General features: G+C 40.7%; 1 protein-coding gene across 2 annotated transcripts; it reads left to right on the top strand.

The window, feature by feature from the left end:
• Positions 1-247: 247 nt before the first annotated feature.
• LOC124875700 (cytohesin-1-like) lies at positions 248-27,530 on the top strand. Of its 2 annotated transcripts, none has more exons than XM_047378011.1 (12): positions 248-564; positions 15,217-15,299; positions 21,487-21,551; positions 21,801-21,867; positions 23,094-23,212; positions 23,386-23,579; positions 23,948-24,096; positions 24,483-24,594; positions 25,048-25,124; positions 25,222-25,293; positions 25,785-25,939; positions 26,695-27,530. In XM_047378011.1, the coding sequence occupies exons 1-12, from the start codon at positions 474-476 to the stop codon at positions 26,771-26,773; spliced, it is 1,263 nt and encodes a 420-aa protein (XP_047233967.1). In that variant the 5' UTR covers positions 248-473; the 3' UTR covers positions 26,774-27,530. The 2 variants fall into 2 exon arrangements, with proteins under 2 accessions (XP_047233967.1, XP_047233969.1); XM_047378013.1 differs by lacking the exon at positions 248-564 and adding an exon at positions 5,891-6,053.
• Positions 27,531-27,903: the final 373 nt, after the last annotated feature.

The following is a 27,903-nucleotide window of genomic DNA, read 5'->3' on the forward strand; positions in this document are numbered from 1 at the left end:
GGGGTCTGATGCATTGTGTGGAGGTGTGGAAACAGGACACTGGGAGATGCATGTGTGTATTTGCATTTGTCATCGCCACCAAGAATACTTTTTAACAACTGTTCAAAGAAACACAAGAAGGGGGCGGGAAGGAGGTTGTAGTGGGCGCCCATTAATACTAGCTTCTTTAAGTCGGTGACACTCTTGAGAGAGAGCTTATTTCTGGTGTGGAAGAGAGCAGCTCAGGAGTGAGGTCAAGTGTGTGAGCAACAAGCGAGGAGGGAGGAGAGAGAGTGTGGAGTGGGAGAGCGTTTTTTTTCCTGAGAGTTCGTCAGACTCTGGTGATGGTCGGGAGGGAAAAACACAAATGCTTTATTCTCAGGGAGCTTTTGACTGAGATCCTTTAAGGGAGGGAGGTGAAGAGATGCAGGGAGGTTCCTGTTAACCTAAGACTCTTATTTTGTCACCGACCCCTGAATAAACACTGCGTTGTGATGGGGACCGTGAGTGAGCTGTGTGCGTCCAGCTTCCAAGCTTTTCTCTGCCCTACTGTACGAGCAGGAGCATCTGCTGCTGCAGCCTCAGGTGAGCACTTTTATTACCTTATCATATGCTATTTTGATCTGATGTTATTACATGAGGGAACATCACATGTGTTATCATGTGTTGCTGCTTTGATGTGAAAAACTGTGAGATAAAGTGGCTCCAGTGTTTAGTTGCTGTGGTGATTATGTATATTTCTGACATTTCTGTGTTCACGTACACACATGAGTCAGTGTATGTGCGCGCGTGTGTGTTTGAGATGGTGGGCTTGATTTGAGAACATGACGCACTCCCATCATATTCCGGTCCAGGATCCTCCTCTCCGGTGGGTGCCGAAGTGACATAATCTCCATCTCTGCCCACTGCTCTCCGCTCTGTGCAGATGCTTTCACAAGGGGCGGACGTTCTCATTCAAAAGCAGTTATTTACACACTAAAAGGAGCTCTGTAGGCACTCACACAGGTTAATTTGGTTTGGCTGACAGTTTTTATGAATACAGTATAGCTGAGCCCAGTCTTTTATCTATCGTTTGTTGTTCTTTGTTTTTATGTCATGAGCCTTAAAACTGTGGGAACAAGCACATATTCTCAGATAAGCCATCTATAACTTTACACCACAGGCCATCCTTTTCTAAAAACTTTATAAATTAGCAAAAACACAGTTCCAGGCAGGGGTTTAGATCCAGTGATCATCTGCAAAAAAATAAAATTAACATTTTGGGCTTTCAAGCCCATTTTTTCAGCTTATCTGAGCTCCAGTTGCAGGCTAAACAGGTTGTGTGAGACTGGCCCAGGGCCTCCTCATAGTCGGATGTTTCCATTTAACCACCAAAGGAAGTTGTCATTCCTTCCATTTATTGACAACTGCATATCCAAGTTTGGGCTACAGGGTAAAAAAGGTCCAAAGCAATACTCTTAAGTTCATTCTAGGGGATCTCAATGTTTTCCCAGGCCTGAAGGATTATACAGTTCTTCGAGGTTCCAAGTTCTGGATCTGCCACATGGTCTACTACCAAAAGGGTGTGCCTGGAATCCCTCTAGTGTTTAGGGTGCATCTAGATCAGAAATCTGCAGCAGCTTTATAACTAGCTCCCACACAGACACATTTTCAACAAAAATCCAAGATAAGACCCTGAGGTCCCCAAACCAGACACCCTTCTCTTCACGTCTACGCCTTAAGATCCTGTCTGTAAACACCACTAACAGAAAGGACAGGAGGTGGCTCTGGAAACAAGCTTGACTTTGTGCCAAGAATGCAAACTACTTGGTTTTGGGCATAAAAGGACTTAATAGGCTTAAAAGGAACCCAGGTACTCCTCCAGTACGCCACACGCCTCGAAGGACATGATCATAAGTCATCTTCAGATCCAAAAAGCAAGCAAATTCCTATAACCTGCTCATGGGTTAAGCAAGTATAAAGATCTGGACCACTGTTTCACGGTCAGGATGAGATCCACACTTTCCAAGGCAGATTGAGAAGTTTGATCCTTCGATAGCTGGCACACACTCTCTGGTTCCCCTTCTTAAAAAATGCCTGATGACACAGCATACTCAGCAACTCTAATGATATTTAATTACAGGATCTTGGTGCACATATTTGATTTTTATTATGAGTTTTGTGTAACCCACACAAGGCCATAAATATGCATATAATTATACATACACCCCCACTAACATTTGGTTAAATGTCCCTTAGCAAGTTGCAGACAAACCACACACTATTTGTAGCCACCAACAACATTCTGGCATGGTTCTGACTGAATATTAGACTACCTTTCTTATCATAAATGAGTGAGTTTCTTTTAACATGGTTGGTTTCCTACCATGGACTCTTGCTTTTCATTTTACTTTTACTACATTTTCAATAAGGTTCAGGTCATTGCTGTTCCAGAAGCCTAAAGTTTATGGAACATCCAATTTGTCAAAACTTCAATAATCTAGCTGCTGATTTAAGGTGAAGTTGAATAACTTTAAGGTAGTCCTCTTCTTTTATTATCCCCTTCACTGTGTGCAATGCAAGAGTGTAAAATGTAGACCAAATAAAACAGATTAATAAGAAGAAGGTATTAACACAAATGTAATAAAATGACTCAAAGTCTTTGCCCGTAGGTAGGTTAAATCTCATGTTTCTGTTGCTTCACTGCTTAAATAGCTGGAAGCATGACTGAGATTCCCTGTCCGGAGTTCTCCCAGTGCATTAGTCAGTTTTCCCAAGGTACTCTTACACTTTCCTCCTACAGTCCAAAAACAAGATTATTAAGATAATTAGCAACTCTGAATTGCTCTTGAGTGAGTGTGCACAGTCATTGTTTGTCTCTGCATTGGTTCTTTGAAACATGGTGGTGGCCAAATCATGCTGTGGGGAAGTTTTCTTCAGCAATGACAGGGAAACTGGTTAGCTTTCAAGGGAAGCTGGGTGGAGCTAAACACAAGGCAATTCTGGAAGACAACCTTTTAGATGCAACAAAAGACTTGAGACTTGGATGAAGGTTCACCTTTCAGAAGGACAATGACCCTATACATAAATCCAGACATACAACGGTTTAAATCACTTGCTCACACATGAATCTAGCTGAGAACTGGCAAGTTCTGAAAATGCGTTTTCATAGATGGTCTCCATCCAATCTGACTGAACTCGAGCTCTTTCACAAAGAAGAACATGCAAACATTGTTATATCTGGATGTGAAAAGCTGGTAGAGACCTGCCCCAAAAGACTGCCCCACTTTTCACATTTATGTTTATATGATCAGTCTGACAGAAAGAGGTATCCCAATCCTTGTGGTTTTTAGTATAATAATGACCATCAGTGGGACCCTTTGTGAGGTGCCTTGAGACAACATTGTTGTAAATAAGCACCGTTTAACTAAATAATCTGAACTGAAACTATCTGTGTAGTTATGCTGCTATAGGCTTAGGCTGCTGGAGGACATAATGACCACTTTCCCCCTCTTCGCTACATTCTCACACTACTCTCCAATTTTGCATTATTTGCTGTTATTTCAGCTTTTAACCTTGTTCTCTCTATTCTCTTCCTAGAAGCTACACCTGGCCTGGCTCTGTGTCTGCCTGTGACACCTTTCTGGAGAGGGGAATCGTCCGAGCTTCTGCTGGCAACAACTTAATGCTCACCCTCTACCGATGATACACATAGCCCTGTCTTTTAGTGTTTAACCCTTTCTCTCTCCTAGACATGGAAATTGACTGAGCTTAACTGTAACAAACTTTATGTGTTCTCTTTCAGACTCTAACCTTGAAAACTGGCTCAGAGTTTATCTGTTCTTTCTTTCTAGGTGAAACGACTAAAGGAGCTACATCCATTAACATTGATTTTTCCTTCCCATAGAAAGGACTCCTGGATCAGTGCTTCTTTGTTCTCTTTGTGTCTCTGCTCTGTTCTCTCAAACCCCCAGTCAGTCGTGGCAGATGGCCGCTCATACTGAGCCTGGTTCTGCTGGAGGTTTCTTCCTGTTAAAAGGGAATTTTTCCTCTCCATTGTCGCTACATGCATGCTCAGTATGAGGGATTGCTGCAAAGTCAACGCCAGGGACTGTCCACTGTCTCTACATGCTCATCCGGGAGGAGGGAATGCTACAAGTCACTGACTGGATGCAATCTGCTGGGTTTCCTTAGACAGAAAAACTTTTTATCCAATTTGAATAAATAACTGAATCTGACTGCACAGTTCAATGGTTAGGATTAATTGGAATGTATGTACCTGACTGTTGTGAAGTGCCTTGAGACAACATGTGTTGTGAATTGGCGCTATATAAATAAAACTGAGTTGAATTGAATTGAATTGTTTGCAAAACAATTAAAAACAATTTTCCTTCCAATTCACAAGTACGTTTTGCTAATCTATGTAAAACCTTCACAAAATACATCAGGGTTTGTGGTAGTAATGTCACAAGATGTGAAAAGGTTCAAAATGTCTGACAACTTATTCAAATCACTGTATATTTGTAAGCTGTCTGATTAAACTGTGAAATTCACCAGATTCTTTCTCACCACGCCTCAACATGTCCTGTTTGTTGGTGGGTCCAGCCTCTGAATAAAGCAGTGATTTAATCACACAGCTGCAATCCCTTGCCCTCTTTTTCCTCTGTCCTCTGTTACACCCTCTCCTCTCCCTTCCTTTTTTGCTTGGTCCCAAATGGGCTATCTCTGATAGCACACCAGCTTCCCTTAACTAATGTGTTTCAGTATGCCTCTGCTGTTCAGCAGGTGGGGCTGTTATTTCAATTTCCTTTTTTTATGTATGTATATCTCATGAGCCCTGCTTCCTCTTCCTGCTTAAATGTGGAAACAGTGATTTCTCTCCCAGGTATGTACTCATACAGCTTAATAAAAGTTACACAAATTCAAAGTAGTAGATTTTAGCATGCAGGCAAAGCAGTATACAATACTCATAAGTGAATAATACAGAAATTCAAGACTGTGAAAAGTTTTTTTTAATCATACCTTGAAATCAAACACATTTTTAAGTGCTTTAATTTCTCCTTTTTATGAAGACAAGTCTCTCATAGAGAAAAATATCTCTTACACACCAATAGGTTACTGATTCAGAAAATGGAGCAGGAAAAAGGCACCATCAGTATTTGAGCTGATATGGTTACATGGTGTAGAAGAAAAAAATGCAACAAAGTAAAAAAAATAAGCTATATAGGTTTAACGTTAACATTCAGGGCTGGACATATTTATTGGTGGCCCTGTTAAAGATATGTAAAAAGCATCCATGTAACTCAACCCTTTATTACAGTAGCATATTCTCACACTACAAAATTTCAGAAACTATAAACCTTTAATTTGAGTACATTTAGTCATTAGTAAAATAGCCATGTTTAGAAAAAAATTTAAATAAATAACAGTCACTGCTGCTACCACACTTGCAAGAACTCATGCTATTAATGGTATGCACTACTTTACCATTAAGTCAGCATTCAGTCTGCTTCTTTGACATTTCAAAAGCATACAAAGGGGGATCTGTGTTGTCTATTAGACTTTCTTTAGGTCATCCCACAGGTTTCCTATTTGATTCAAGGGGACCAAGATGACCATGGAAAACATTTTCTGTGTTGATTAGGCTATTTTTTCTAACCTTCTATTCCGGTTGAAAGATCCAATAATCCCATTATCAGTTCAGAAGGGTAGTGCAGCAGATTTTTGTTCAAAAATATCCCGATATTTCAAATAGTTCATCAACATTCTCTAACAAAGGTTTACACACAGGTTAACTCTTCTGATTAAGGGACTACCTGAGGCTTCTTTTATGAAGAACCCCAAGATATAGAGGTTAGTAAGCCAGTCTCTGATTGGCTGTTGACAGCCGAGGCTCCGCCCCCGTCATCCCTCATACACCGGCTGCTTCTCCGCAGTCATTTGTCGCTAACTGGCAGTTTAACGGTGACGGAGCTGTGACCGAGGCACCCCCTTTCACCCGAAAACTTCATTAAAAAGTGACAAAATTCATTTTCTCACGGAAGCAGCCTTTAGCAACGACAGCAATATGGTGTTGAAGTCAGAAGACGGAGTTGGTGAGTTTCCAGAAACGGTTTATTGGTTTTAATGGTTCGCTAACCTGGAGGCTAAACAGGTTAGCTGATTTAAACTAGTTTAACTTTATAAACTGACGTAGTATCGGTTTCGTGTCCTAAACTCAAATCTTTAGGCGTGTTTTAGCCTTCACTTTCCTGCCAACGCAACATGTCCCCATCTGGGTGTGTGGTAATGCTCTTTGGCAGCCCTTTATAGACTGGCACAAGGGATCTATTATTATTATTATTATCTGGATTGAGGCCAGCCCTCATAGGGGTTCTGTGCTTATTGTGCAGCCGCCCGTGTCTCTGAATTCAGTCCATGCACCCATTTATTAGTTTGATTGTCCAAATTATCCTCATTTGACTTGACTGGATGTACTTCTGTGATCTCTGTTTCCTAACTTGGACCCAGAGAGTTGGAGCCTGTCAGCATTATGAAGCTGTGGAGAGCCCAGTCCAGACAAGGAGACCAAACAGTGATGAATCTTAGATTATGAATCAACCACCTGGCACAGCTGTGCACTGCTGTTTCCTGTGAAAAACTGAGCTGCATTTGCACCACATGTTTAGCTGCAACCCTCTATTATATCAGGAAGATGGTGGAATCTGTGTTTGAGTTAAAGGGTTGAAGTTATGAAGATCCCATAAACACCACAACAGTTATCTGAGCTGGGGATAATTGTCCTGCATTAATCTTTTTCATTCACAGATGAAGATTGAATTTAAGGAGTATTTAAGATCTTCCACAGTTTCCACATTAGTTCCTAGAGCATCTGACCTCTTCATTTCCACTTATTAGATATGTTAGCAAAATTTTAAACGGAACAGCACATCAAAACCAATAATTTCATCTAAGAATGGTAAAATAACTTTCTAATAATAGTAGGATCATGCACGTTGGCTCAAAATAGAACTAAAACATAGAAAATCCCAGTCTCACCACTCGTATGGTCTTCATGTGCTTGTATGCATGCCTGACAACATCGGGGCATGCTCCTTACGAGATGACGGATGGTGTCCTGGGGTATCTTCTCCCGAGTGGATCACTGAGCTTCTGGACAGTCTGAGATGCAAACATGATGTCTCAGAGATGTTCATTTGGATTTAGGTTAGGGGTGCGTGGAGGCCAGTCTGTGGCATCAATTCCTTCATCCTCCTGGAACTGCCTGCATACTCTTGCCACATGAGGCCAAGCATTATCATGCACCAGGAGGAATCCAGGACCCACTGTACCAGTGAAGATTCTAACAATTTGGTCCGATTTCATCTCGAAACCCTCATAAAGTGTGTTTGGAATGGTTTGTTCACAGACATTTACGCCAGTGGCCCACTGGAGGTGACTCTGTAGGGCTCTGGCAGTACTCATCCTGTTCCTCCTTGCACAAGCATCAGATACCAGTCCTGCTGAAGGGTTGGAGACCTCCAAGGCCCTGTCCAGCTCTTCTGGAGTAACTGCTTGTCTTCCCTGGAATCTCCTCCATGGTCACGTTCGGGCACGTATTGATGTGCCATCCTGGTGGAGCTGGGGTACCTGTGCAAGCTCTGTAGGGTCCAGGTATCGCCTCATGCTACCAGTAGTGACACTAACCGTGGTCAAATGCAAAACTGTTGAAAAGCAGTCACACAAATAAGGAAAAAGAACTGTGGCCTCCACCGTCTCATTGTTGCTCCTTTAGTGCAGCCGTTGACAGCTGATTAACAACCCCCTCTACTACTTAACTGACCAGATCACTATTCCTGAAGTTCAACGGATTTGATATTATACTCTGATTTAAAAAGTGTTCCTTTACATTTTATGAACATTGTATATATTAAAGTACTTCCCTCATCCTGTAACTTGAATAATATGTTTTTTCCAGATTTGTGGCAAAATGTTTGTTTTGTGGAAGACTCTGGAATCTCTCCTCAAAAACTAAATTTGAAATAGAATCGATAGATCCACGATCAGAGATCTGTGGCTGATTTTCAATCTCGGTCTCAAATTTAAAACTGCTGAGACCCAATTTGTCCAAATTCAGTTTCCCTTAATGAACTATAATGCAAAAAGTTCATAATTATTCAATATAGGAACGGAGGCTACCTCACGCTGGTATTTGAGAGAGGGTTTTACTATTTTAGATCTAAGACAAAATGAGCTGGAGTGGACATTTAAAATTGTCTTTAGTATCTTTTGGTAGTAATTTGGAGACTTAATCAAGAGTCTGCATGTGTATTCTTTTGAGAAATTAGATCCTTACCAACATCTTCAGATCCAGCATGTTCCTGAACATACAGCTGTGATGAACCCAAAAAGATAAAACAGAAAAACTTTGTTTATTTATTTATTTATTTATTTGATCACATTTACTAACTTTCATGTAGTTCTGAATTTGTTTGTTTTTATTTTATTAGTAGTTTTTTTATAGAGATGTACCGATCAGGCTTTTCCAGACTGATACTGATTTCTGGTTTTCTTTAGTCTGAAGTGTTGATTTTCATTTCAACGTTTTATTTTTTTTCCAAGGATTATCTCACAAAAAGAAGAAATATGCTGCAGGGTCTTTGATAGATAATTTTTGCATTAAAGCATAATATCTGTCGGTTGATGCATTTATATACAGAAAATGATGGGTAATTTTAGTTTTGATGTATTTAATTATGGGCTTCATGATGGATTAGTTGGTAGCACTGTTACCTTGGAGTAAGAACGTGCTGGGTTCAAATACTGGCCTAGTGTCTTTCTGCATGGAGTTGGCATGTTCTTCCTGTGCATGTGTGGGTTCTCTCTGGGTACTCTGGCTTCCTCCCACAGTCCATAAACATGGCTGTTTGGTTATTTGGTTTTTCTAAACTGGCCTTAGGTGTGAGTGTGTGAGCATGGTTGTCCCGTGTCCCTGTGTTGCCCGGTGATGGACTGGCGACCTGTCCAGGGTGTACTCCGTCTGTCGTCCAGTTACTGCTGGAGATGGGCCAGAGTCAAGTCTGAGTCTGGCCAACTGATTGGTTGACCTCTAGTTTTTCACCCTGAGGACACAGCCCTTCCCCTCAAACCTGACCACTTTCTCTCTTTGTCACATTAGGATGTTTTTATTTCCTGTGTTCAGGCTCATATTTGTTCTCCTCAGTTGTTTGCTTCCTTTTTTTCCAGTTCTTACTTACTGGACTTTTAAGCCTTAAGGCTGCATGAATGCGATCAGTAATCGGGGCAGGATTACATCAATCTTTTGAGCCCGTTATCCTCAGGCCAGGGAACTCTAAAATGTACAGTTATTCCCTTGTTGAAATCCAGAAAGGACAATTACTGCCTTGTAAACAGTTCTCTGACAGAGAACTGTTCTCTTTTAAGCTACAGATGCTTTACTTGTCACACACAAATTGCCTCAGGTCCCGGGTCATGTTCTTTTATGCAAGCAAACACATGTGATGAGCTAAAACAAAATCTAGTGTCTGTATTTCTTGTTTCGTTACATAAATTGTTTTAAAGACAAACGCAAATCCTCCTTTCCTCTTTTTATCGAGCAAATGGAGGGAGCCTGCAGTTGAAGAGGAAGCAGGGAGGAGACGAGATGGACAGGAGGGAGAAGATGAGTTCAAGGGTTTTTCTCCCTCACAGACACTTAAAAAAACGTTTGTCCTCATTTAGCTGCAGGCAGGCTCTCTTTCCTCTCCCCTCTGCTGTAATGAAGAGATTAGAGTGGCAGAGTGACTGGACTGACGGACCATAGGACTGGGATTCACAAACTCGATCTGGGCTGTTTTATTTCTGTACCGACTAGACTAAGAAATACCAACTGTTTTATGTTTGAACTGGTGACTAAGTTCCATCCTGAGGGTTTTTGTTTTATTTTGGACTGAAGTGGTTGTTCTGGGACTTCTGAGAGCAGTGGGGAAGAAGCCGAGCCGACACGAGCCTTTTCTGGTACAAACCTCAAGATTATGACACAAATGTGTAGGTGTTCAGTGCGTCATCTTAACTTGTGCATGAGAGGTTTTCTGCAGAAACTTGAACCAGGATGAGTCCGTTGCATGCGTGAGTTGTCACGTCTTCCTCTGAAAGCTGGTGAAAGCAGGAAACCTCGGTTTAACGTACAGTACCTGCAGATTGATTATTGTGCATATTTCAAAGGATGTGATGCGTAACTTACCAACGGGGGGGAATGGAGAGCAGCTGTTTATCAACAGCTTTGCTACAATAAAAGGTTCTGTTATATGCTGAACAATTGCAAACTTGATACTATGTTGAGCAGCTGCCTAAAGAGTTTAAAAGCGCTTACAAAGGAGGATAGGATTGTGCTTCATAAGGTGTCACAAACAGTCCCAACTTATTTCCTCTAGCAACTAAAACGGCAGAGGAAGTGAGTAAATGCTAGTTTCACTACCTGTCTTTTTACAATAGTATGTCATTCTGGCCTACTTGAACTGTCCTCTGGGTGATGAGGGGATGTGTGTGATTAGCTGGTGCGTCACTGGGCGTGTGCTTGCACTAGATCATATCTATACTGAAGTCAGTGGTGGGACCAGACTCTGTGCGCATTTACAGATCATGAAAAACTGCAAACATTTTTGTACCACATAGTTTTAGGTGCTTAGCGTATTTATTTAACACATCCATGTGTTCTGCCAAGTGGCAACAAAGGTTTTTGTAAGTATTTTATGGTGTATTCACACCCTTTGGTCCGCTTGTCTGGTTCGGACCAAAAACAGACTTTATTTTCTTCGTTTGGTGCATCGCGCTTTCACATTGTACTTTTTGCAAGTGAAGTATAACTTGTAAACAAAGCCAAAGTGTGACAATTGTTGGTCCCATTGGACAGCAGTGACTAGGTCGGGACAGAGTTCAGACCCGGAAATGGAGGGAAACTATCATGGAAGTAATGCTTGTAAAGTAATGTTATCACAGCTACGATATCATCGTGAGGGCGAAGAGCAGCTCATTCAATGCAGGTTTTGCGACGTTCTATTTCTAATTTTGGAATGGCGTCGGAAAATATGTGATGCAAGCCGAAGGAGAAGACTTGCTGGCAGGAGCGTTGCTAAGCAACAGATGGCTAATCAGGTGTGATTTCAGTACAGTGTACACCTTTGCTACCGACTACGGTGGCTGTTAAGTCCAAAGAGTTGTATGTTTTCTGTAGTTGGGTCGGATCGAGGCCTGTTTGTATTCGCACAAGAAGCAAACCACATCAGAGTCTGTTTGGAAGCAGACCGGGACCCGCTCTAAAATCGGGCCTCGGTCCTGACCAGGGTTCGCTTGAATGTATTCAGACTTGCACAAATGTCCGGACCAAGGGGGGAAATGAGCTCTGGTCCGTGTAAAGTGAACCAAAAGTGGCAGGTGTGAACACACCATTAGTCTAATTTGGCTCACCAAGAAAGTTAACTTATAATTGATGAAGTCCTTGTGAAATGGAGCTGATGCACCAAAGTGACCCCAATTCATGCGTTAAAGTCTTGATTGAGCCTGTTCTCACTGTGTGCCCTGTTTCTGCAGAGCTCTGAGCAAATGCTATGTAGGCAAAGTGAAATGAACAATGTGAACTGATTTAAATCCCTCAGCGGGATTCCTCTAAATAGGCTGATAAACAGCAGCAGCGCAGCTTGATTTGTCATCTGTGACTGTTTGTTACTTCACTTAAATTGTGCTCATTCCCCACTTATTTTTCTTGGTTTATTGCTAATGTAAACCATTTAGAACATTAGTAATGCAACCTTCTGAAAAACAATACAGAAAATACTGGTTACTGTGTCTGTGTAGAAAAATGGCAATGTGGCACTAACACCACAACCTGGCTCTCCCACCTGTTACTAGCCTTCTTGTTCTTCCTTTTTCTTGTGAAGTACGTTTTCTTGAGAAAAACCATCTCTGACGTTTAGTGTCTCTGGCACATGAACGTCTGATCTATCAGAGTACACACTCTGTCGTGTACAATCATGTGTTTTCATGCAGGGAGGAAGGCAGCTCCATAATTTGAGCTTGGGAGATGCAGTAAATTATAAAGTCAGATACTGAATTTGTTTGCTATACTCATTTTGTTGATTTTCCTTTTGTTAGAGTTTTCTGTTTTGGTATTTTATCCTGCTGAAAGTGTGCATCTCTTCAGGTAATATTCAAACAGCACCCAACTAATCCACTTTTTTTGTGTCTTGTCCCTGCTGGTGTTTTTGTGCTATACAGTTTGCTGAACGCTAGGCTATAAATGCGGGACTATCGCTTGCATGTTCACCCTTTTCTGGTATGACACATTCAGAGTTGAGCTTGTCATATACAGGTCCTTCTCAAAATATTAGCATATTGTGATAAAGTTCATTATTTTCCATAATGTCATGATGAAAATTTAACATTCATATATTTTAGATTCATTGCACACTAACTGAAATATTTCAGGTCTTTTATTGTCTTAATACGGATGATTTTGGCAAACAGCTCATGAAAACCCAAAATTCCTATCTCACAAAATTAGCATAATAAAAGAAAAGTGTTTTTAATACAAAAAACGTCAACCTTCAAATAATCATGTACAGTTATGCACTCAATACTTGGTCAGGAATCCTTTGGCAGAAATGACTGCTTCAATGCGGCGTGGCATGGAGGCAATCAGCCTGTGGCACTGCTGAGGTCTTATGGAGGCCCAGGATGCTTCGATGGCGGCCTTTAGCTCATCCAGAGTGTTGGGTCTTGAGTCTCTCAACGTTCTCTTCACAATATCCCACAGATTCTCTATGGGGTTCAGGTCAGGAGAGTTGGCAGGCCAATTGAGCACAGTGATACCATGGTCAGTAAACCATTTACCAGTGGTTTTGGCACTGTGAGCAGGTGCCAGGTCGTGCTGAAAAATGAAATCTTCATCTCCATAAAGCTTTTCAGCAGATGGAAGCATGAAGTGCTCCAAAATCTCCTGATAGCTAGCTGCATTGACCCTGCCCTTGATAAAACACAGTGGACCAACACCAGCAGCTGACACGGCACCCCAGACCATCACTGACTGTGGGTATTTGACACTGGACTTCTGGCATTGTGGCATTTCCTTCTCCCCAGTCTTCCTCCAGACTCTGGCACCTTGATTTCCGAATGACATGCAGAATTTGTTTCATCCGAAAAAAGTACTTTGGACCACTGAGCAACAGTCCAGTGCTGCTTCTCTGTAGCCCAGGTCAGGCGCTTCTGCCGCTGTTTCTGGTTCAAAAGTGGCTTGACCTGGGGAATGCGGCACCTGTAGCCCATTTCCTGCACACGCCTGTGCACGGTGGCTCTGGATGTTTCTACTCCAGACTCAGTCCACTGCTTCCGCAGGTCCCCCAAGGTCTGGAATCGGCCCTTCTCCACAATCTTCCTCAGTGTCCGGTCACCTCTTCTCGTTGTGCAGCGTTTTCTGCCACACTTTTTCCTTCCCACAGACTTCCCACTGAGGTGCCTTGATACAGCACTCTGGGAACAGCCTATTCGTTCAGAAATTTCTTTCTGTGTCTTACCCTCTTGCTTGAGGGTGTCAATAGTGGCCTTCTGGACAGCAGTCAGGTCGGCAGTCTTACCCATGATTGGGGTTTTGAGTGATGAACCAGGCTGGGAGTTTTAAAGGCCTCAGGAATCTTTTGCAGGTGTTTAGAGTTAACTCGTTGATTCAGATGATTAGGTTCATAGCTCGTTTAGAGACCCTTTTAATGATATGCTAATTTTGTGAGATAGGAATTTTGGGTTTTCATGAGCTGTTTGCCAAAATCATCCGTATTAAGACAATAAAAGACCTGAAATATTTCAGTTAGTGTGCAATGAATCTAAAATATATGAATGTTAAATTTTCATCATGACATTATGGAAAATAATGAACTTTATCACAATATGCTAATATTTTGAGAAGGACCTGTATGTCAGTGTGGTTCCTGTTGTTTCTTTGCTTTAAACATCCTGAGATTTAATGACAAGTGTTGCAGCTGCTCTCTGCAGACCTCTCCCAGGAATACTGAGCATACCTGAGCTCAGGCCAGAGCAGGTCACATGACACAGGCAGACTAAAAGGTGAATCAGCCAATACTGTCTCTCTTTCACTATAGGATCATTGTAATTGATCAAAAAGTCAAAGTTGTGTGGGAAAAACAGTGATATGAGACCTTCAAAAACTTGTTTATTAGGAGTTGAGTCGTCATTGATACCAATAGTAGTCTTTGTTAGCTGTGGCAGGCCGTGATCTGGGCCCTGAGCCGAACCCAGGTAGTGAATCAGGACATCCTTAAACACCTAATAAGATCTTCAACATTTACTTTAAAAAAACACAGAATTACAAAGTATTTCCAGCTGTGCCTTGAAACATTTAAATGTTTGACATTATTAGACAGTAATGTCTGTATGATAAAATTCAAAGAAAAAAGTATACAAATTTAATAAACCAGATTATTGTAGAAAATCCATATATCCTTTTCAAACACAGGTTTCTACTTTATAATCTTTTAGCACTCAGTAAACATACCACACTAAAGGCGTTCTACTGCTTACTTTAACGGTCATGAGGGTTTAGCTGAAAATTGACAATCTGGTCACATTCAAAGCAGTTGATACGTTTCTAAGCATAGGATGAAACAAGATTTTCTACTTATTTAATCTTATATTTATCTGAATTTAGTCCATGATCAGTTTGTTCTGCCTGGTTTTGTTTTATTCATCACTAACTTGTGTAAACTCTGAGATAATTGTGGAAAAAGTGCAGGTCAGACCTGGTGGCTCAACGAGCACTGATAAGAGCATTTAACCACTTTAATTGTCCCAGACTAGTATTTGTTTTCCACCAGATGAGTGCATCTAGATGTCGTCTATCCCTCATATGAAACAGCTCAGATGGAAGCTGACATGTCCGTCCTTTTATAACCCTTTTCTTTTCTCTTAATGTTAACCCCCCCTTTCTATTAGATTGTTGATAATGGTAGATATCATTTCAGCTTTATGTCTTAGATCCTGTTTGAATTGGGCAAATGAGCTTGATTCCATATTCTGTGTGGTAAAAGGTGGTGTGATCTGATGGAGCTAAGATTGTGTTGCCATAGTGAGTCTGAGCAGTGGGACTCTCAGGTCTCTGTCCTTCTGTTTTGGTGTGTGTGTGTGTGTGTGTGTGTATGCTGTAATTCTATTGTGTGTAGGATGGGGGAATATTTGATCTTAGTGCCTGAGTGCTGTGTGTGTTTCTGCTCTCAGTGCCTGATGACCTGAGTCCAGAGGAGCAACAGGAGCTGGAGAGCATCCGCCGCAGAAAACAGGAGCTGCTGCAGGACATACAAGTAAGACTGAGACTTTCAGTGCCTGGTGAGCTGCTCCTTCTATTTTTACTTCTTCTAATAGTTTCTTAAACTCTAAACTGAATCCAAGCTGATTATATTCAAGGTATTTGTTAGTCATAGAAGGATAAAGATATCTATGAATCACTTGTTTTTACAGATTTGTGCCTGCTCTTGTTGTATTTAGAATGTTTAAAAAACATTATGTGCAAAGAACGTATGAATAATAATGAAAGGGGTTTGGACGTATTTTATAGGGACTTTCTAAAGCTTAAAAATGATTGTTGTTCTAGTGCAATTACCGTAAACATAAAGATTATGTCACAATAAAACATTAATCTTTAGTATTTTTTGGGTGAATTTTATGTGATAGACCAGCACATAGTAACAAATGACTAACGTAAAGGAAAATGATACATGGTTTTAAAAATTTGGAAAGAGTGTTGAATGCATGTGTGGAGCCTCCTTTACTCTGATACCCCTAACTAAAATCCATCGCACCCGGTTGCCTTCATAAATAAATGGAGTCCAGCTGTGTGTAATTTAATATTAGTATAAATCCAGTTGTCCTGCAAAGGCTTCAGAGGTTTGTTAGAGAACATTGGTGAACAAAAGGCATCATGAAACATGGAGGAGCCGTCCACCTAAGCCAACAGGTCGGGCAAGGAGAGCATTAATTAGATAGTTGGCAAAGAGGCCCATGATGGCTTTGAAGGAGCTGCATAGATCTACAGCTGAGGTGGCATGCAATAAATATGACCTTTATGCAATAGTGGCAAAAAGAAAGCTATTGCTGAAGTGAAGACTAAAAAATGGAGGCGTGCAATAAGCTATGTGGGGGAACCCCAAACATGTAGAAGAATGTGCTCTGGTCAGGAGACAAACGTTCAACTTTTTGGCCTATGTGCAAACACTGTATACAGGTCCTTCTCAAAATATTAGCATATTGTGATAAAGTTCATTATTTTCCATAATGTCATGATGAAAATTTAACATTCATATATTTTAGATTCATTGCACACTAACTGAAATATTTCAGGTCTTTTATTGTCTTAATACGGATGATTGTGGCATACAGCTCATGAAAACCCAAAATTCCTATCTCACAAAATTAGCATATTTCATCCGACCAATAAAAGAAAAGTGTTTTTAATACAAAAAACATCAACATTCAAATAATCATGTACAGTTATGCACTCAATACTTGGTCGGGAATCCTTTAGCAGAAATGACTGCTTCAATGCGGCGTGGCATGGAGGCAATCAGCCTGTGGCACTGCTGAGGTCTTATGGAGGCCCAGGATGCTTCGATAGCGGCCTTTAGCTCATCCAGAGTGTTGGGTCTTGAGTCTCTCAACGTTCTCTTCACAATATCCCACAGATTCTCTATGGGGTTCAGGTCAGGAGAGTTGGCAGGCCAATTGAGCACAGTGATACTATGGTCAGTAAACCATTTACCAGTGGTTTTGGCACTGTGAGCAGGTGCCAGGTCGTGCTGAAAAATGAAATCTTCATCTCCATAAAGCTTTTCAGCAGATGGAAGCATGAAGTGCTCCAAAATCTCCTGATAGCTAGCTGCATTGACCCTGCCCTTGATAAAACACAGTGGACCAACACCAGCAGCTGACACGGCACCCCAGACCATCACTGACTGTGGGTACTTGACACTGGACTTCTGGCATTTTGGCATTTCCTTCTCCCCAGTCTTCCTCCAGACTCTGGCACCTTGATTTCTGAATGACATGCAGAATTTGCTTTCATCCGAAAAAAGCACTTTGGACCACTGAGCAACAGTCCAGTGCTGCTTCTCTGTAGCCCAGGTCAGGCGCTTCTGCCGCTGTTTCTGGTTCAAAAGTGGCTTGACCTGGGGAATGCGGCACCTGTAGCCCATTTCCTGCACACGCCTGTGCACGATGGCTCTGGATGTTTCTACTCCAGACTCAGTCCACTGCTTCCGCAGGTCCCCCAAGGTCTGGAATCGGCCCTTCTCCACAATCTTCTTCAGGGTCCGGTCACCTCTTCTCGTTGTGCAGCGTTTTCTGCCACACTTTTTCCTTCCCACAGACTTCCCACTGAGGTGCCTTGATACAGCACTCTGGGAACAGCCTATTCGTTCAGAAATTTCTTTCTGTGTCTTACCCTCTTGCTTGAGGGTGTCAATAGTGGCCTTCTGAACAGCAGTCAGGTCGGCAGTCTTACCCATGATTGGGGTTTTGAGTGATGAACCAGGCTGGGAGTTTTAAAGGCCTCAGGAATCTTTTGCAGGTGTTTAGAGTTAACTCGTTGATTCAGATGATTAGGTTCATAGCTCGTTTAGAGACCCTTTTAATGATATGCTAATTTTGTGAGATAGGAATTTTGGGTTTTCAGGAGCTGTATGCCAAAATCATCCGTATTAAGACAATAAAAGACCTGAAATATTTCAGTTAGTGTGCAATGAATCTAAAATATATGAATGTTAAATTTTCATCATTACATTATGGAAAATAATGAACTTTATCACAATATGCTAATATTTTGAGAAGGACTTGTAGAAGAAAACACAATGAAACATGGTGATGGCAGCATCATGCTGTGGGGATACTTTCCTTTACCAGTAACATGGAAGCTGTTCAAAGTTGATGGAAAGATGAATGGACCTAAATCCAACTGAGAATCTGTGGAAAGACTTGAAATGTGATGTTCCCAATGCTCTCCACCTAATCTGACTAAGTTTGGGCTGGTCTGTAATGAATGGTCAGTAGATTCCCTCTAGATAGACAAAGCTGGTGGAGAATAACCTCAGAAGACTTCAGCTTCAATGCCTAGTTTTTCACTTTTTTTTTTTGTAAATGTTTTTGAAAACCACTTGTTCTACTTTAAGTTCATGTGTTAAGCTGTGGGGCTGACTTCACCTTCTAGCTGGAAAAAATAGACGGACAGATAAAAGGGGGAACAGGAATAGACACACATTAGATCAGACCACTTCATATACGTCTGAAACATCTTGATAGCCACAGGTACCAAACAAAGAAGAGAGGAATGAAAGTACGCAGTACAACAGAGACTTAGAGTTAATTACAGGAAATGCATAAAAGTATTTAGAGAGATAGAAAGTATTGAGCTCACTGCTGCTTTGTAGGTCAAAAATTACTCTGTTAATGGTAGCCATTCCATTAAATGGTTTCATAAATAATAGAAAGGGACTTTAAAAAGTTACGTTTTAAGTCTAATATTAAAATTAGAGAGCATGTCTGCCCTCTGAAAGCAGTTGTGTTAATGTGAAAGAAGGCTGATAGTTCAGGTTCAAGTTAAACTTGAGCCATTTTATTATTTTAAGCTGACTATTAGCAGTTTATTTTCTTGCTGTTCAACATTAAATCTGAACCATTCACATATTGTTAGTGAACATACCATTATATCTGGCTTTCCTTTTTTTAAGACATATTTTACATACAATACAACCTCTGTTGTCGTCTGAGCTCAAATATACCCAAACCAGAAGGTTGCAGCTGCCATTTGCATTTTTTCCTCTTTGTTTGAATACCAGTTTGCAACTGAGTCTCCTCCCCGTGTCCTTGAGTAGAATTGGACCTTCATGTCTAGACCAGTGTGTCTGGGGAGGTGTGCGTGGTTGTTGGGAAGATGGAGGGGCGTTATGGGGTATGATCACCAGAGCGTTACTGTACACAGTGGAGACGGATGATCCTCTTAGTTTGGGGGTTGGCGGACCCCCTCGTGTAAATAGGCCGCCCGCAGGAACAGTTTACCTCCTGCTTATGCTCCATCTATGGTCTTAAATATATTAGCAGTACTTCCTGTGTCACCTTTTTATGGAGATTACTTTGTTTGTAAAGGAAAAAAAAAGGCAGGACACCAATGATTATGATCAGAAAACATATACTAGATACAGTGCTGCGTAAAACTTTTTGCCTCCCTTACAGATTTCTGTTGTTTTATTGTCATACTTAAATGTTTCAGATTATTAAGCATATTTAGGACCAGAAAAAAGTAAATATATTATAAAAAAGGAGTTTTCACATGACAATTTTATTTTTTTAAAAGATATCCAAACCAAGCTGGCCCTTTGTAGGAAAAGTAATTTCCCCCTAAACCTAATAGCCACCCTTGGCTGCAACAACTGCCATCAAGCTTTTATAATAACTGGCCATGAGTCTTTTTTTGTCCCTGTGGAAGAAGTCCGGCCCAGTCTTTCTTTGCAGAATTGTTTTACTTCAGACACATGAGCACAAACAGTTTGTTTTTTAAGGTCATGTCACAGTATAAATACATTATGATTTAAGTCAAGGCTTTGACTAGGACAGTCTAGAATTCTTCTGTTTCTGAGCCATTCAGACTTGGATTTGCGGGTTTGCCTTGGATTATTGTACAGCTGCATAAACCAACTCAGCCAGAGCCTAATGTCACTCATGGCCGGATGTTATCCTGCAGCATTCCAGATGGAGAGCAGAATTCATGGTTCCATCAGCTGTGGCTAGTTGTTTAGGTCCTGGAGCAGCGATGCAGCTGACATTTTAAACTATGTTTAGCATGTTTGGTTAGCGATTAGTGTGGCTAGTATTAAAATGTGTAGTTAGTAATATAGTTAAATTGCTGTGGAAGCTAATCACATATCAAGGTCTGTTTGTTGAGCTGCATTGGCAGTTGAAATGAAACTACAACAAAAATGAGAAGTAGATTATAAGAATTAAAAACTTTTAGCATAATAGAATAAGCTTTTACAACTAGGTCAGTTATAACAAGGTTTTAATTGGAGACTTAATTTTGGATTCAGTTTCAGGATGGGAAATGTTCTTTAGCCAGACTTAAATAATTAAATATAACCACGATCTTCTAACAGTGGTTTCTGCTAGTCTGTGAATATGTGATTAACAGACAGTCTTTAACTTTCCAAAGATTCATGATTACTCATAGTGACAAAGTTTCCATCCAGTAAGAATCAAACTCCGCAAAACAAAATAAAATAAACTCAAACGCATATAAAAAATGTGATATGTGGCTCCAGAACAAAGTTTTGTGTAAATTAGTGATTTGAAGTGGGCATTTTCTAGCTACACAAAGATCTCCACAGCCTGCATGAAGGGATGCTGTGCAAACCGATGACTGTCATTCTGTTCTCCTTAACATAGCCCAGTTTCACCCTCAGGGACAGATGGGTAATGAACCATCAAATATTGCAGTAATGCAGACAGATGGCAGACATGTTTCTGGGAAACACGGAATCACATATAGATGAAAAAAACATATTTATTGTAGGTGGAAATGCTGTAGCAGATCATCTGCAAAAGTATATTGGATTTCAGTAGTTTCCCCAAATGCAAAGTATGAAAAAGAAAATAAGAGTATTAAAAAGTATGCTTTTCCATGTTTTAATCCCATCTCTAAATATTTAGTTCTTCCTTGTCTTCCATTCTCGCTTTCTTTCTTGACCTCTGTCTTTCTTGCTTGACCTTCTTTAGTTCCTTCCTGTCTGTTTGTCCCAGTTCCATATTTTAATCCTGCCATCTTTAGAAATATCCGCCATAAATTCATAGTGAACTTTAAAATTTTAAAATGAACATAAAGAACTGAGAACTCTGGGAAGTTGAGTCTGAAATGTCTTCATGAAAAATTGTGTAGGAACCCTGAGGTCCTGCTGTTTTCTGGCGGCTAGATGTTTCTCCATCTGCTTCCCTCCTCTTAAAACCTTCTGACTTGCCTGAGCAGCTCCACTAAGCCAGTCAGTCTTTGATCCAGCATATTCCTGTATTCCCTGGCACCCAGACATCTCTTTGAGGGTGTCAGGGAGGTGGGGTGGGGTAGACTGATGAATCTGGGTCAGCAAGGGAAGAGGAGAAGTGGAGACAGGGGTAGAAGCGTGAGAGATGACCCCAGAACAGATGGTTCAGATCCCAGAGAGGACTCTCTGCAGAGGGTGGCTGTTTCACAAGACTCCTGTTGGGAGGTTGAAAGACTGTTGGGGCAGGAGTGAATCACGGCGGTACTTTGAGGAGTTTTTGTGGGTTGTCACTTGAGTAGGAGGTGCTGGTCAGTGAGTTGTTCCTGAAATAAACACAAAATGTGCAATCTACTTTTAAATAAAGGGTTCTAATATCACACAAAGACAGCTGTTTATTTTATTTTTATTTTTATGTGGTTGAAAGCTGAACAAGATGGTTTTAATGCTCCTCCTCTACTCTGTCTGCTCTCAGAGGCTGAAGGATGAGATAGCAGAGGTGACCAATGAGATTGAAAGCCTGGGCCTGACTGAAGAGAGGTAAAGTGTCTCTCAAATACCATTTCTGTGCGCAGGCAGCGCCACTCTGCTCAGCCTTTGTTTTACTTCAGGTATATTCATAGAGACAAAAAAATGAGATGTTCTGATTATACATCATCTTCCTGCTTTAATTAAAATCCATATTATTGAATTGCTAAAACCAGCTAATAGTTGTGCTAATCATACATAACTAAACTGACCATGTGTTTTTAATAGTGCTGAGAGTATTTTTGTTTTATCTGTTTGTAGGAAAAGCTTGCAGAGGAACAAACAAATGGCCATAGGCCGAAAGAAGTTCAACATGGACCCCACAAAGGTGAATGGTTAATCAGTTTGAAATAAGAATGGACACTGATTTAGCCACTTGAAATAAAAATGTAAAAATTCTACTTTTCACCACAATCATTTAGATGAGTGATATGATGGTCGTATTGTTAGGATGGAGCTGGATCACCAGCAGCTTTGTATGCGAACAGAATAAATTTAAATCCTTTTACTACTTGCTGATACAGGTGATAAATAATCTTCATAAGCTATAAAAAATTCAACGTATAGTTACAATAAAATATAATCAAAAAGTTTGCTTCAGCAATTGAATTCAATGTGAAACTTATTTACTTTATCAAATTATTACACAGAGTGATATATTTTATTTCATTGGCTATAGCTTACAGCTAATGAAAAGAGATTTAGTTTCCAGCAGATGATATGGCAGCCCTTGTCATCTCCCTGGGTCTCTCCCTGGTTGAAGTTAGACACTTCTGACGTTTCTGGTTCAGCAATGGTTTAACCCAAACACTGTGTAACAGTTTGTAGCCCATGTCCTGAATACATCTGTGTGTTTTGGCTCTTGAACTGCTGAGTCTAGCTTCAGTCCATGCTTTGTGAATTTTCACCAAACTTTGGAAAGGGCTTTGCTTCACAATCCTCCCAAGGCTGCGGTTATCCCTGTTTTTCTACCACAGTTTTTCCTTCCACTTAATTTTGTGTTTACAGGCTATGATACAGCACTCTGCCAGCTTCTTTGGCAATGACGTCTTATTACTTGACCTAAATGCCAAGTCAGCGTTCTTCCCCATAATGGTGAAGGCCATAACATAACATTTTTGTAATAAAAATCATGTTTTTAGGAGTTTTGTGTAATATCAAATTTTCCTAAGAAACAGATATACTGGTTTTCATTAGCTGCAAGACATAATCATCAAAATAAGCAGAAATAAACAGAATATATCAGTGTTTAATAAATCTGGGTTTAATTTTTAACTAAACTATTGAAATTTTTTTTTTATTCTTACAGTAAAACAAATTCACCAAATGAGTGAACTGATGTTTTTAGCGGGTTACTTAAAAATACATTCAGAGTTAATTTTAATGAATTGTTTTGCCTTTAGATTTATTTTGACTTTGACAATATTTTTGCCAGAAGTGATACAGAATGACCAGTTGGCATTAATTGTAACCCACTAATTTCTTTTATTATTTATTTAGTTTGTATTTTCAGATTTTCAGGCTAAGTTGGACGTTTACATTTTTCTTCCTCAGGGGATTCACTTTCTGACAGAAAGCTCGCTGCTGAAAAACACCAGCGAAGATATCGCACAGTTCCTCTACAAGGGAGAGGGGCTCAATAAGACGGCCATTGGTGACTATCTGGGGGAAAGGTGAGCATCTCCAACAGTGTTCTTGGTCTTTTTAATGCACATTATTGAAATTATGATTCATAAAGTTACACAAGCAGGTCTAGAGGAGCTCTAATCTCTTTCTTATGTTTGCTATGTTTCTAATGTCTGTGGACATGTGGGTGGGTGTCTGTGTGGGATTCTGTGTCGCGCAGAGATGAGTTCAATATCAAGGTTCTGCACGCTTTCCTGGAGCTGCACGAGTTCACGGACCTGAACCTGGTTCAGGCGCTCAGGCAGTTCTTGTGGAGCTTCAGGCTGCCCGGCGAGGCCCAGAAGATCGACCGTATGATGGAGGCGTTCGCCCAGAGATACTGTCACTGCAACCCCGGAGTGTTTCAGAGCACAGGTGTGTGAGTGTGTGTTCAGTGTTGAGGGGGGAAAACTATTTTTAACATAAAAACAGAAACTTTAAGGGTTTGTACACAATCTGGGAAAGTCTGGAGAAGTATAGAATTTTATTTCCTTCTTTCTTTCCTTCCTTCCTTCTTTCCTTCCTTCCTTCCTCTCAGAAAACTGAAAGTGTGCTAATTTGAAATGATGTATGTGTAAGAATCCTGCTTAAAAGTACAAGCAACTAGCATATGCAAAGGCGATACATTTCCTGTAAAATCACTTTGCAACAAAATGTTTTTTATTTTCATGAACCGCTTAAATTAGATTTTTATTTTTTATTTAAATCACACACCCAGAAACTTGACATGCAAACTCTTTCAGATACTTGTTACGTGTTGTCGTTCGCCGTGATCATGTTGAACACCAGTCTACACAACCCTAACGTAAGAGACAAACCCTCAGTTCAGAGATTCACTGCCATGAACAGAGGAATCAATGATGGAGGAGATCTGCCGGAGGATCTACTCAGAGTGAGTCAAGTTCTGCTCTGATGATCAATATGTTCTGTAGTGCGATAAACATCCTCCTTTGTTGAGGTTTGTTTCTGTGTGAACAGATTGAAGTGAGTTACATTGGATTTTCATCTGTATCACTTTTAATCTGGAGATTTCTGGTTGTTTTGAAGCTGTTGTGTTCCTGCAGGCCTGCTAATGTCAAACAGAACTAGCAGGATAGATGTAACCAGAAAGGGGGTCAAAGTCCAAGCAGTAGCCACAGCTTTTCCATCCCAGCGCACAGAGCAGCTGTTGCTTTGTTCACGATCAGTCCCTGCGGCACTCCTCTAATAAACCGTTTCCATGTTTACTCTGTAATCCATATTCTGACCATGCGTGTGTCTTCATCATCATCTCTGCAGAACCTCTACGACAGCATCAAGAACGAACCCTTTAAGATCCCAGAGGATGATGGGAACGACCTCACACACACCTTCTTTAACCCTGACAGAGAAGGCTGGCTGCTGAAACTTGGTATGTGTTCCCATGATATCTTCTACTGTTCAAATCCTAGATATGTTACCACAGCTCAGCCCTCATCTGGACAAAATGTTTTAAATTAGACAAACAGAAACGAGTGTAAAACTGTGTTCTTCTGCTCTTGACATTCTTCTTGTTTGTGTTTCATGGTTTTGACTCCAGGAGGTATGTATTGTTTTTATTTTTACTTTTCAGCTTCAGTGCACTGCTTTGCCACAGAGCTGCTGCCCCTGAACCTCTCTGCTCCCGCCGACTGTGTGCGTTCACTTTTATATCCAGAATAAAGCTAGATGACGCATTTTAAGATCAGAGTTCACATTCTGCTTTTTGCTGCTTTGACCTGCTGCTACCCACATTTTAACCCCAGCTTCTGCAGTCCATGGACTTTAATTAACCTGCTGGTTTGTGTTATAGTGCGTCAGGTTTCTGAATATAATCTGTCCTCAGGTGGACGTGTGAAGACCTGGAAGAGACGCTGGTTTATTCTCACAGATAGCTGTCTCTACTACTTTGAATACACCACAGTAAGTGTCAGTGTGTTTAGTTTATGGACGCAGGTTCTGCTGCGTGCTTTCTTGTAATGGCTGTTCTTACAGTGTTGTTTTCTTTTGTTTTTATAAGGATAAGGAACCCAGAGGGATTATTCCACTGGAAAATCTGAGTATCAGAGAAGTTGAAGACTCAAAGAAACCGGTAAACTGCTGGTCTTCCTTTTGTTTTATAGTCTACTACTGTAAAGTTTCCATATCTGGTTCCAAATCAGATTTAAAATGAATTAAAACAGACACAAGGTTGACAAAGTACCCCAAAATAATTACAGTTTTTGTGACATTTTATGTTTAAAATAATTTTGCTGTCTATAATTTAGGCTTCTAATATTCTTGCCAACACAGAGGTCCCCAACCCTGGTTCTCAGGGCCCACTGCCCTGTATGTTTTAGGTGCATCTTCATTCAGAAATCCATTAATGTTCATAAAGATCTTTTCTTCTGAGACAAACTCTTCAAAATTTCAACTAAACGTTTTCTGCGCTCAGTGTTGCTCCGTGCATTCAAGAAGATTTCAAGTTGCAGAGTCGAACCCAGCGTCATATTTTCATTTTCCAATTGTCTTCAAAATTAAAAAACCCAATGTTTTTTGTTTTTGTTTTTTTACTTGACCCATCCTGTTTATCCTCTCTCCCAGAACTGCTTCGAGCTCTTCATCCCCAACAATAAAGATCAGGTGATCAAAGCCTGCAAGACGGAGGCAGATGGCCGAGTCGTCGAGGGAAACCACACGTTTTACAGGATCTCTGCTCCAACTGCAGAGGAGAAGGACGAATGGATCAAAAGCATCAAGTGAGACCTTTAATGTCTTATGCTGCAGATGATCAGATAATACAGATAGATAATACATTTTGTTTTCACAAAATTCAAAAATGCAAGTCTTTCATTTTCAAAGTAAACCAATTTTATATTCTAAAAAATTCTTTAATCAAAAGATGAATGTGTAAGTAAACTGTTCAATAGAAAAAGAACCTAAATTTAAGTAAAGGTAGAAGCTTTACTGCATTTCATTGGTATTACAAGGTCTGTAATAGTATTGTGATTGTATTTCGCTCACTAGTACTGACGTTAAGGATGTTTGGGTTTATTTAAAGCAAATATTTTGTCACTCACACTGTCAGAGTGTGTTCTGATTTGGTACAACTTGTTGATAATTCAGCACCTAACATGATTTCTTAGTGGGGGAAAATTAATCGTGGGGGCGAAATCTGTTCAAGAGTTTCCCACATGGTTGAATGGGCTATGTCGCACAGACGGGGAGCTTCTTTTACTGCTGTGTTGTTGTGAACATCCATGTAAAAGGTACACTGAAAACTGGACTGTTGGGAAAACACAGATCTGTTGGACAAACTCCACGACCGATCAAACAACAGAGATAAGGTTTTTCTATGTCCGATTCAGCAATCTGGCCACAGTTTTAGCATCACAGAAATCACAGAATGTGGACTTGAACTGAATTGTCTTTCAGTTCGGTCAGAATCAAAATCAGAGTCCAGACCTTTTGACTCATTGATGTAGACTAACGGTCCTCTCCTCGCACCTCGTAGGGCCGCCATCAGCAAAGACCCGTTTTATGAGATGCTGGCAGCTCGGAAGAAGAAGGTCTCCTCCCTGAAGGGGCTGTAGGGCTGAAACACATGAAGAACCAGCTCAGGTCAGCTGGAGGTGGACCTGTTGTTCCAGCTGCAGTCACACCAAGACCTGCTTTAGAGGATTCACCCTTCACCATATGGCTCCTCTGTTACTTTCTGAATGGACCTGTCTTCAGCACTGACAATCCCCCCGATTCTTCACGTTTGACCCAAACTCCAAGCAGCTGAAATCAGTCACAAGTCTGGATGTAAATGGCTGGAAGTCATATCAGTACTTGGACTGTTCCCTTTGACTCTGACTAAAACTACAAATCTGCTGTTGAAATGAGTCACATTGACCCGCTGAGTTTTTCCACACAGTATTTGGTCTGTTTCAGTACTGCAGGACCCTTCGAATGTGTCTCCAGGAGAGAAATGACCTAAAACCTTAATTTTCTACAACTAGAATCAAACAAGGAGGATTAAAAAAAGAATTTATCAAATGTTGCCAAAATAAAATCCTGATCTGTAATATCTCATCATGCTGTACATTAGTGACCAGGTATGTTTGTAAATTTTGTAAATTGACCCGATGAAGGAATCTACAGCCAAACGGATCATCATGATGCAGCCTGGACCTTCAGTTTGACCTGGTTTGCTGTTCACCAAGCCTATTTTCTTACTGCTGTTGGTCTGCTGTCAGTGCACTGTTTAAATGGATTTAATGCTTAAACAGTTTAATATTTATTTATCTAGATTTCTTGTAATTTATTGTTTTCCTCACATTAAAAATTTGCACACAAAAAAAAAAACTTCTCTAGATTTAATGCATCTGATTAGACAAAAGTTCTCAATAGGCTGAAAATAAAAATCTGAAGGCGTCTGTGAGATCTTTACCATCACTCCATCATACTGATGCTTGCTGCAGATTAAATGATCTTATCTAGAATAACTTTTTGCTGTCAGCATTGGCTTTTACTGCTTCCTCCTGCTGCTGTTGATCTGATCATGTGTTTCAGCACAAAGATGGAGGGCAGAGTTGTGAGGGAAGTTGGGAAATTCCCCGTCTAGGAGAGATGCGTAACCTAAAAAACAAACGGCGCTACCCTGAAGCACTCCTGAAGCGAACCGGTGGTGGTTTGTTTGGTTACCATAAACACCCACACAGTCTGCAGGTCCGTGCTG

This window comes from Girardinichthys multiradiatus, chromosome 10, assembly GCF_021462225.1.
Source record: "Girardinichthys multiradiatus isolate DD_20200921_A chromosome 10, DD_fGirMul_XY1, whole genome shotgun sequence".
Lineage (NCBI taxonomy): Eukaryota > Metazoa > Chordata > Actinopteri > Cyprinodontiformes > Goodeidae > Girardinichthys > Girardinichthys multiradiatus.